Source organism: Nestor notabilis, unplaced genomic scaffold (genome assembly GCF_000696875.1).
Source record: "Nestor notabilis isolate BGI_N333 unplaced genomic scaffold, ASM69687v1 scaffold9889, whole genome shotgun sequence".
Lineage (NCBI taxonomy): Eukaryota > Metazoa > Chordata > Aves > Psittaciformes > Psittacidae > Nestor > Nestor notabilis.
The window spans coordinates 1,368-12,280 of NW_009943237.1; the positions used below are offsets into that span (position 1 = coordinate 1,368).

The 10,913-nt window shown below is 36.5% G+C and overlaps 1 protein-coding gene across 1 annotated transcript in view; it reads left to right on the forward strand.

The window, feature by feature from the left end:
• Positions 1 to 248: 248 nt before the first annotated feature.
• Positions 249 to 10,913, forward strand: part of LOC104411418 (zinc transporter 9-like) — a gene marked incomplete at its 5' end in the record, with an annotated part of 19,655 nt that continues 8,990 nt past the window's right edge. The window contains 5 exons of the mRNA XM_010021830.1: positions 249 to 506; positions 3,785 to 3,847; positions 7,631 to 7,730; positions 9,181 to 9,273; positions 9,662 to 9,744. Coding sequence (XP_010020132.1) covers positions 249 to 506; positions 3,785 to 3,847; positions 7,631 to 7,730; positions 9,181 to 9,273; positions 9,662 to 9,744 — 597 coding nt within the window. The remainder of the gene's footprint in view (positions 507 to 3,784; positions 3,848 to 7,630; positions 7,731 to 9,180; positions 9,274 to 9,661; positions 9,745 to 10,913) is intronic.

Genomic DNA, 10,913 nt, shown 5'->3' on the forward strand with positions numbered 1-10,913 from the left:
TGTATTTTTTTTTTTTAATTTTATTTTTTTTTTTAAGTCCTGTCTTTTAAGACCCTTAAGATCATTTAGAGCACTTGGGAAGAAGTGCTTACCAGCTTGTATGGGGAAAAAACCCTAATGCTAGAGTGAGGTTTAAAAGTGGGTGCTTGAAGGGAGACAGTGAAAGCATGCAGTCTGCTCCTGTTTTGTAATTCCTAAACATGAGTAAAAAAAGAAGAGATTTTAAAAGCTCAATTCCTATAACTTAGGCTGGTATAGCTGTACCACCTTCCCTTCTTTTTCCTTACAAAATGGCTGCCTGAAATATCTTTTTTTCCTCCTCCTGTTAGGATGGCAAGCTTCAGTGAAAAGTGGGAGTCTGTCTTGTCTTCTACCATGCCATCGTCTGCCTGTGCAGTTGATGAGTCAAGTGAGAGTTTATACCTCTAATGGTCAAAAAAAAGATCTTGGATCAGAAGATACAAAAGGGTCAACCCATCAAGAAACCCTGCATAAAGCTGGAACAGGTAGTACTAAGCTAAAATAAAGAGTATTTATATAAATGTAAAAACTTCAGGTATTTAACTTCTATTTTTTTTCCTCCCAATTGTGTGATGTTAGGATTGCAGAATTCTTAGTATTTGTTGCTTGTGGACACCTGTATATAAATTTCAAATGCATAAGCAGGGAGGAATGCTGAAATTCATTTGTCATTCTCGTATTTAAAGGATTTAAGTTTAGAGTAATCAGATTTAAAGTGGCGATGATAAAATGTGGATGTCAGAAGGGATTAGATAATTTAAGAGATAAGAAATGGGATGTATTGCTCATCTTTTGCCACTTTGCTTGCTTTAATTCTTTTTGTAGTATTTCAGGTTTGTTGTGTGAAATTAACTAGTGATAAAAATTGAATGAGTGAGAATACCAAGCACTGTGACGTCTCCAGGTCAGGCTATGGATGACTTGTAAAGAAGGTTGAGCTGTTTCATCTGCTAGAGCTTTCTAATCTGATGGTTGTCAGAACTGCAGCATTCATGTTTAAACTTGATACAATGGACGTAACCTGACCCTCCTTCCTGTTCAGTTTGATTCTCAATCTTGTGCTGCTTTGGTGCTTGTGAAATTTGGATCTGTCCTGGCCTTGCTCCATCGTAGCATCCTCTATTTTTGCTGCTTATTAAGTATGAGACTGCACATCTTTGGGAGACTGCTATCTCCGAAAGAGATACAAATACGTTTTTAAAAGACAGCTCTCCGTGCTTTTATCTAAAGCTAAGTGGTCTACTAAGGAAAATTTCCTTTCATTATTGTCAGGTTAGTAGGTATTCATTCTTTCTTTAGTAACTTGTAAATTCCTAAGTCTTGCAGCAGTCTTTAAATACTAGTGACTATAGCCAGCTAAAAGTATTACTTTTCTGATGTTTGGAAGTACAGAAGTGGATCTTAAATATTGTTCTGAGTGTAACAATTTGATACTGTTTCTTAAGTCTGTGATTGGATTTTAGAATTGGATGACAGTTAAGACCGTTTATGTTTCTGGAAAATCTTCAGCTGAATGTGGTTGCTAGACGGTGAGATTCTTGCAGAAGAATGGCTGCCTGAATATAGTGAAAGATTGTAGAGCCAGTTATAGTTGTTGGTATTTTCTGGGTTCTTAACGTGCAGTTACTGATGTTAAAAATCAGATGTGAAAATAGCCTAGCGCTATTGCTTTCATATTGTCAGAAGGGATGTTCCCACCATCTTCCACCCCTGTCTGATTAGTCCCTCTTTTGTGCTGGCATTAATGACATTTAGGCCTGTTTTATTAAAAATTCATTGCTTTCTTGTTTTGCAGAGCTAGGGGTACAGGTAGGATCAGTAACCTGATCCTGTTCACTGTCTCTAAAATGGCTCAGGAGGTACAGCCCTTAGCGGCAGCACAGTCCTGAGCTGTAGTAAGCCTCGAGTGTAACTGCCACATGGGCACCGTGAGGCTTGCTTTTTGTTGAGAATGGGGGCTGACATATGCAAGTGTATATGAAACTGCAGCTAGAGATACTGTGCACAGACAAACAATCACTCTGAAGTTTATTCTGGAATGCATATTGTTATATGCAGGCTTCATATAGGAGGTGTTTTCTGGGGTCTAGAGGATAGAATGTTCTTAGGCATTACAGACATATTAGTACTGTTTATTTTAAAACCCCATGATATTTTGATAAAATTCTGAAAAGGTAGTATACTGTTTGTAAAGATTGCCATCCTTTTCCAGTAACGTAAACATTTAGCGAGTAATGGATCTCTTTTGGACCTCCATTCCTTTATCAGTAAACTTGGGAAATGTTTTTCCTGTTAATGTGATATCTAAAATATTAATGTATCCGTCTTGAAAGTTCTATCAACCTCTGTGTGTCTGAAAACCAGTAATTGCGAATTGAAGTGAAATCCTATAACCCAATCTTCTGTTAAATAGTGGTGGTGATATTTCTTTTAGTGACATAAATGGTTACACACAATTTTAGAAAAGAAGCTACTACTCAGTTTTTGCTAAGCAATCTCAGCTGAAGTGTTTTATCATGAATACTGGTAGATCAGCTGCCTGGTTTTTTAAATGAGGTAAGAAAAGAAAGGAAGGGCAAAGGGTTTTTTGCTTTTGTTTTCAAGTGAAACTGATGGGGTGATTGTATTAGGAATGCTAGTTATATATGGTGCAGCCTTATTTCTTGTGTAGAAAGATCGGTTTCATGAATTTGTGTTATTTTTCAAAGAGAGTATACTTGGATTATCATTAGCCTTAGTCCTCAGTTGCTGTTAGGGCGATAACTAATTGCCTGATGGATAGTTATGTAGTCCAAGTTTCAAGAATATCTGACCTTTGAGTAATTTGGGTAGCATGTTAAGCTAGGATCATCTCATTAATTAACACAAACCTGCTTGAGAATTCTTTTTTTTTGGAGTATATCACTTTCAGTAATGTCAGTTTTCATTTTGTTAATGACTGTAGATGTGTAGCAAACTGCAGTATTAGGGCACGAAAGAGTGGGTGTGTTGGTTCGATGTGTTAGAATCATGAGATTTTTGTTCTGAAAGCTGTGTCAAGATGTACAAGACAAGGATGCAGTATTTGTTTGTATTGTCAAGTAGAACTGGTTTCTAAGTGGGAATCTCACTGAAATGAATGGAATTTATTATTTACCAAATATTTTCACTTTACTGTAAATTATATTTCATTGGCTTTTTATTGAGTAATGTCCTCAAATTTGAAAACCAGCTGGAATACTTTGTTTTCATTCTAGCTCTAGCTTGTGACCCAAGAGTTGTGGATTTTAATTTAAAAATTCTGTATTTTAGGGAGCTAGCTTTTTGTGAGGGAAAAAGCTTCAGTCCCTTAAAACTGAACTACAGCTTGAAAGCTTTTTGAGACTCTGGTGATCAGCAGCCATAAACTATATAGAATTCCTTATGTTTACTAGTCTAAAACTCTGCATGAAGCTTGTCCCAAACTAAAAGTATATTATTAAAATGTTTTTCAAATATTCAGGATACTTTCTGGAATATGTTGCAAGTTGGTTCTATTCTGCAAGCTGCTAGGAGTTTATTGTTCAATGCTATATTAAATGCCTTATTTTGTTATTTATTTTTTTACTATTGCTGTCATTTTATGTTGAGAGTTTTAAATGTTGGAAATCTAGCAGAAATGTTTTTTAGTTGTTAGGGTGGAAAGCAATATTAAGAGATATTCCTATTTTGTTACGCCAGCTAATCTCTTTACTAAAAAGTAGGTGCTTCCATAATCACAGTGAGGTTTATTTTTATTTTACAGGACAAGATACGACCAATGCAGGCCAAAAGCAGTCTGTCCTTAAAGAGCCAATCCAAGTAAAAGGTGAAGAAGTACTTTTTGTATTGAAACTTAACTACTGCAAGTAGTTAAAAAGGGTGTAAGGAAACCATGGTTCCTCTTCAACTATGTAACAAGTTTATGTGAATAACATTTTAAAACACACTTGTATGTCAGCTTTGTTTAGTACCCAGTTGTTTGAAAATGACTTGTGAGAAATCAAATACAGAAGTATTCCTTCTATTTACTTGCCCTTCTGTGCAGTTTTTGTTTTATTTGAGCTGATGAGTTTGTCAGGAAAAGACTTAATTTGTTTTCTTACCTGTTATCACAGTCTGTCCTTTCATGTTTTTAGGTATGTCCATTCGCATCTCAGACCTAATGTAGCTAAGCTGAATACTTGATCCTTCCCCTGTTCCTTCTAAGTCTTCCTCTGTTCCTTCTTATTGCTAAGTTAATCTAATCAGTGTTGCTTCTAAATATATTTTGACCACATGAACTGCCTGAGTCCTGTAATATTCCCATTTGTGTCTGTAGTAATGTAGTGGGTTGAGCTGGCTGGGTGCCTGATGCCCACCAAAGCTGCTCTATCACTCCCCCTCCTCATCTAAACACAAGGAGAGAAAATCTAATGAAAGGCTTGTGGGTTAAGATCAGGACAGCAATTACTGTCATAGGCAAAACAGATGTGACGTGGGGAAAATTAGTTTTATTCATTACCAATAAAATCAGTAGGGTAATGAGAAACAAAAACCTAAATCTTAAAACACCTTCCCTGCACCCTCCCTTCTTCCTGGACTTAAATTTACACCCCAATTTTTTCTACCTCCTCTCCTTGCCAGAGAATAGTGGTTGTGGTCAGTTCATCATGTTGTCTCTGCTGCTTCTTCCTCCTCAGGGAGAGGACTTCTCACACTCTTCTCCTGCTCCAGCGTGGGGAGCAGGGGAAGATGTGTCTCCCATGTAGACAGTCCTCCACGAACTTCTTCAACATGGGCCCTTCCTACAGGCTGCAGTTCTTCACAGACTGCTCCAGTGTGGGTCCCTTTCATGGGGTGCAGCCCTTCAGGAACGGACTGCTCCAGCATGGGTCCCCTGTAGGGTCACAAGTCCTGCCAGGTGCCTGCTCCAGCGCAGGATTCCCACAGGATCACAGCCTCCTTCGGGCATCCCCCTGCTCTGGCATGGGGTCCTCCATGGGATTTCTGTTCCACCATGGAACTCCATGGGCTGCAGGGGCACAGCTTGACTTACCATGGTGTCCACCACAGGCTGCAGGGGAATCTCTGATATGGTGCCCGGAGAACCTCCTTCCCTTCTTCTTCACTGACCTTCCTGTCTGCAGAGCTGTTCCGCTCATGCATTCTCACTCCTTTCTTTGGCTGCAATTCCTCCTGAGCAATAACTTCTTCCCCATCTTAAATACATTATCCCAGAGACGCTACCACTGTGGCTGATGGTCTCAGCCTTGGCCAGCGGTGGGTCTGTCTTAGAGCTGGCTGGCATTGGCTCTGTTTGACATGGGTGAAACTTCTAGAAGCTTCTCACAGAAACCATCACTATAGCCCCTCTGCTACCAAAACCTTGCCATGTAAACTCTGTACAAGTAAATACATGCTTTTGTCTTTAGTTACATTATTTAAAAACAGAAGTAGATAAAATAAGTACTTAACTTTCTTTTATGATTTCATGTTCTTTATTTATCATGAGATGATTTCACTCCATCTTCACTCTGATAGTTTCTGTTACTGTGAGAATTATGCTATTAAAAACTCCTGTGCTTTTGGTCACTCCTAGCCTTCTGTGTATGTAAAGAACTTGATCAAAATAGAAATAGCCATTTCTCTTTAAACTCCGTCCAAAAAAACAAACAAACAAACTCTGGAGTGAAGGTGACTCAGCAGGCTGTAAACTGTATGAAAATGAAAATGCTTTCGTGTCTTTCCCCAAATTTAAAGAAACGTGAAATCCTAATAGTTGTTGGTGACAAGGTGAGATCAGGATCTCTGGATGTGTATTTTCTGCAAGCTTTTTTCTACATCCTTTATGTCAATTTCTTTGGGTCTGTTGTCACTTAGTGTATGCCTGCAGGGGGAGTATACAAGGTAGATAGGAGAAATTAGAGAGGCTGAGAAATAATTGTAAAAATAGATGTATCTCTCAGTGGAAAGAGAGTTTTACCTCTAGATTACAGGCAAGCAAGAATGTTAAAGATTTTGATAGTGTCTAGAAAGTAGAATTCTAGTCTTCAGATGCTCCTGCAACTTAGAAACTTGCTGATCCAAGTATTACTAAGACAATAACATTTTAAAAGGATCATTGATCTTAAAAATCCGCGCAGTTTAGAGAGTTTTATTTACATCATCTTTTATTTGGCTTTGTCTTGGAAATATCAAATTGATTTTTTTTTTTTCCCCCTCCACATTTATTGCCTATTTTATACAGTTGTTTGAACTAGTTGTAGGTTTGTTGAGATATTCTGCAATGTACAGTTGGTTATAGTATTTTCTTTTAGTGAAATTTATCTATGCTTCTGAAAGATGGATTAGTGTTTGATAAATCCATGAGTTATTTTTTACTAAGATTAATACGCCTTGGATATATGTGGAGAAAAGATGGGAAGCATTCTTCTTGTTTAAAATTATTTGTCCTGTTCTAGCCTTAGTAAATGATGAACTGTTTTTTGGAGAAATTTTTTTTTTTTTTTTTTCTTCGTCACCTTTGCTCAGGAGCATTGTGGGATGAACGTGATTGCTCAAGTACTTAAAAAAATTGTTTAAGATCAAACTGGCTGACAGAAATTACATTATTATGATAAATATTAATACCTGTAGTGTTAGTGCATTGTTTAGTGTCAAGCAATGTATTTTGCCTTCCAGCTTTCAAAACTTAGAAATAAGACAGTGTAGAACTCTGGGAAGTAGTCTGTGACTTAAGGAGTAGTTCTGGAAATCCTATCAATCCTGTGATGATTGATTTGTTCAGGAGATTTGTATGTGTTCATAAGTGTTCTCACCTGCAGAGCTTTTTGTTTTCAGTTGTGTTCTTCAATGTTATAGCCTTCAGCAATTATTGGCACTTTTTCCAGTAAATATAACATTTTTAATGGAAATGAGCATATAGTGACTTATATTTGAAAATAAGTTGAAGTTATATATGTATACACAAGCAGAAAATAGTGGCATAAATTTAAAATTCCATTTATCCTTTTTCTGAATACTCTTACTTGTACATGGGAATCTGATAAGAGTACATCTTCTAGACGTACAAAGCGTTGTAAAATTTATATTTTTAATTGCTACAAATGCCTAATGTTAAGTATGCTAATTTTGAAAGTAATAGTTGAGAAAAATGGCATATAGAGTCTTAGTTCTCTGTAAGCTCCGCAAAGGTCAAAAATCTTATCTGCAGAAGGTGGAATTGTTTAAGTATTGGAAAAAAATGACTAGATCTCTGTGTGGCCATTTCATTTGCTAAAGCAAGGGTTTCCAAATTGCCATATTTGAATGCTATCCTAGTAGCCAAACACCATCTGACAAGAAAGTTGGAAAAGTAGCTGACAGTGGCAGTTAAGTGGATGTTTCAGACCTCTGACCTACAATTTAGCATATAGCATTTTTGGAGGTAAATCATTCTACTGTACTCATTTCCACAATGAAGAACATTCCTTTCTCTTTGCTATAAGCTTTTGATCTCACTGATAAGCATTGTTTTCAGATCTCTACTTAGAGGTGCAGTGATACAACACTAGCTTGAATTCTGAATTTTGAAATGTCTGCTGTAGTATCTGTGAGTGACTTAACTTGCTTATCTATTTCTGTTTTTAAGTGAAAGCAGTCCTTAAAAAAAGAGAGTATGGACCAAAATACACGAAGAATAACTTCATCACTGGAGTGAGAGCAATAAATGAGTTTTGTCTTAAATCCAGGTATGATGGGTTTGAATTGAGATTTAAATTGTAAATATTTGTTTGTTCATATGTGCTTCAAATATAATTACAGTTGTAGAGTGATTTTGTATAGCAACTTTTTCTACATGCTTTTGTGGTTTATGTACTCAGAAGTGGCTGAAATTAGTTCTTGTTTACTTAGTGTTACAGTGGGTTAGGAACTTGCACTTAGTTTGCATGTTTCCATAGCTGCTGCTTAAAGTAATTTATTTGTACTTATATGACCATAAATCTACTTGGGGAGAGTCTTGGGGTGAGCAGCTAATTATAAGGGGGGGAATGGCAAATAACTCGCCAGCATTTTGGGGTCACGATGGTTTGATGTGAACATCTGTAAAAGACAAGTGAAAACTTAATGTTATGTGAGTTCTGTTACTTGGAATAAAATATAATCTGGTTAATTGTAATATAACTATTGTTACTTGATTCTTATTTACTGCCGTTCACTATGTGCCATTCCTGCCAGCAGATCTTACTAAGTATTGGTGTAGGTGTCTGTTGGATTTCAGGCATTTTATGCGTGTGTGTCCCATACTAAATCTAAAGGCTTAGCAGCTTTGTTTATAACATTTTATACTGTCACTGTTGCTCCCCAGTTTTTTCATATAGTGTATGTCACCAGGCTTGGTCTTTGCTGAGAATCCAGTGTCAAATTATACTTAGTCCTCAGCCATACTTTTATCATAACTACCTTGTTGTGCAGAGAAATACCTAGCTCAAATTTTGCTGGATTGACTGAAAGGGGCAATGGGGAAATGAAAAAAGGACTAGATAATTGGTTGGGCTAAAAATAAAATGTTCTGTTGTGTTTAAAAAAAAACCAAACAAACCCAACTCCCCCCCCAAAAAAAAATAAATAAAAAAACCAAACAAACAAAAAAAAACCCCACCAACCCCAACCCTGATGCTTCTCAGTGTAGATGCTCTAACATGTAGCTCAGCACAGGACATTTTATCTGTTCCCCCAAATAGCTTTGTTATCTCCAACCTTTTGCAGCTTGTGCTGGGTGTGTAGGTTTTGAGGTTGTATTTCTTAACTTTTCATGTCATGTGACTTCTGATTTCCATTTCAAGATGTTAAGCCATGAACCCCCTTGTTTAGCACTTGTGCACATTATCAATTACATGCAGATTCATTGGATGTTGTAGTGTCCAGTGTTATATTACTCTCGTTCATGTACAGTGTTTCATGGTGTGAGGACATGATTTGAATGTTTGAGTTTGGAGGAAAACACAGTGGTTTTTAATAGCATCCTAGAGATCAGTTGCTTCATGTTGTGTATTTGTTCTGTTGGGCCCAAGTAAACAACTTTAGGTTTTTGTTCTGCAAATTAATATCAAAATTGAGGAAGATCATTCAAATATAAAAGTAAAATTAGAATAATATGAACTTTTTTTTTTCACTGAACTGTTTGTCCATTTTCCCTAGTGATTTAGACCAGCTGAGGAAAATTAAACGACGGAGCCCCCATGATGACACTGAGACTTTCACTGTGTACCTGAGATCGGATGTAGAGGCAAAGTAAGAACATTTGTATGAAGAAAAATGTTTGCATCATTTAAAATGTATGATATGAGAAAGGACCCCTCCTCACCTCCTTTTAAAAGTCAGGTTTACAGTGTGAAAGGGCAATAATGTTTTCCATTTTCTATCTGAACACATTTTTTATCCTTATTATTGTAATAATTACACGGTGTAGATACAGTTGGAGGGTATGTTTCATATGTCTAAATATGAAGTGCTTGTCTTCAGCCCCTTCTCGCCCAGCTTTTTATTGAGTAGCCTGCATGGCTTCTTATGAGAAAGAATGATGGAGTCATCTGCTTTTAGGAAAGGCATTTTAGTGTAGTAAAACTGAAAAGAAGTTGCATAAATATAACCATTGCTAGGTTGCTTTTACTGTGTGCAGGTCTCTTGAAGTTTGGGGTAGTCCAGAGGCTCTTGCTAGAGAAAGAAAACGACGTAAAGAAGCAGAGATCAAATACAGAGAAAGTGAGTATAGAGTTTTCAAATAACTTCAAGTGTAAACAACAAAGTATGATTTTTATTTCTTTAGAATAATCAACTCACTGAGAACATACAAATGTGAAATTAGCAATTGCTGATACGGTTTTATACCATTATGTTAGAGTAACGCATTAGTATCTATGCAGATACAGTGTGTTACTGTCTTGCAATTTATCTGTGCTATACAGCAGAAATATACATTCCGTTGGTATCTATAGTCATACTTTGTTTTTTGGGGAGGGGCTTTCAATTTTTAGATTAAAATCTTCAATGGTTTTTGATTTGTTTTTTTTTTAATTGAGAATTTTGAAAAGACTTAAACCCAATCCAAATCTTTATATCGTACCAGTACTCATTTATTTTTCCTCTGAAATGAATTCAGCTTACCTTTGTGCTTCAGAAGGTGGGGAAAACACCCCCACATCACCTTTTGCTTAAAATTGTCATCCTTGCTGGTATTATCAGTAACAGGTACAGTCAAATCAGTAGTTTGTAATGGATTTTGATCTATCTATCCAGTTAAAATCACAGAAGAGGCAGTATTGCTTCAAGATACTTATTTCAAATATGCACCTTAAAATTAGAGGTCTTGTAAATTTTTTTTGTTTAAACAGTTTTGCTGTTGGAACACCCTTGTAGTAAAAAGGTGAGAGCTGCAGGCACTTGTTAAGGCACCTGTAAGTGCTTGTACTGGGACTGCAGCTTGTACTCTACTGGCTATTTTAATCTATTTAGATTATTCAATACAATATATTTTGGATAACTTTGTAGGGAAGAATCTAGCACTACAGCTTCTAGATACTGTAGTATGCTAATATTTATTTACAAGTTACTGAACATCATTAGTGCATGGAAAAATACTGATGTTAAGACACTTTGTTTGAAACATCCTTTGACTTCTCCTTTGTGGTTAAAGGGTGAGAGGGGGGCTCTAGAAGGTCTGGATGTGGTTCAGTGTATTTGGAGTTTTTCCCCTCTGTGTATCATCCTTTGTTGGTAGAAATGGCTGTATTTGGCATTTTGCATGTGCATGTAACAATATGTTTCTGATTAACAATACCAGGAGAGCAGTTTATCACAAAGAAAGATAGACCATGTAGCTCTTTCTAGGAGGAGTTGTCTGCTGCATTTAAAAAAAAAAAAAAAAAAAAAAA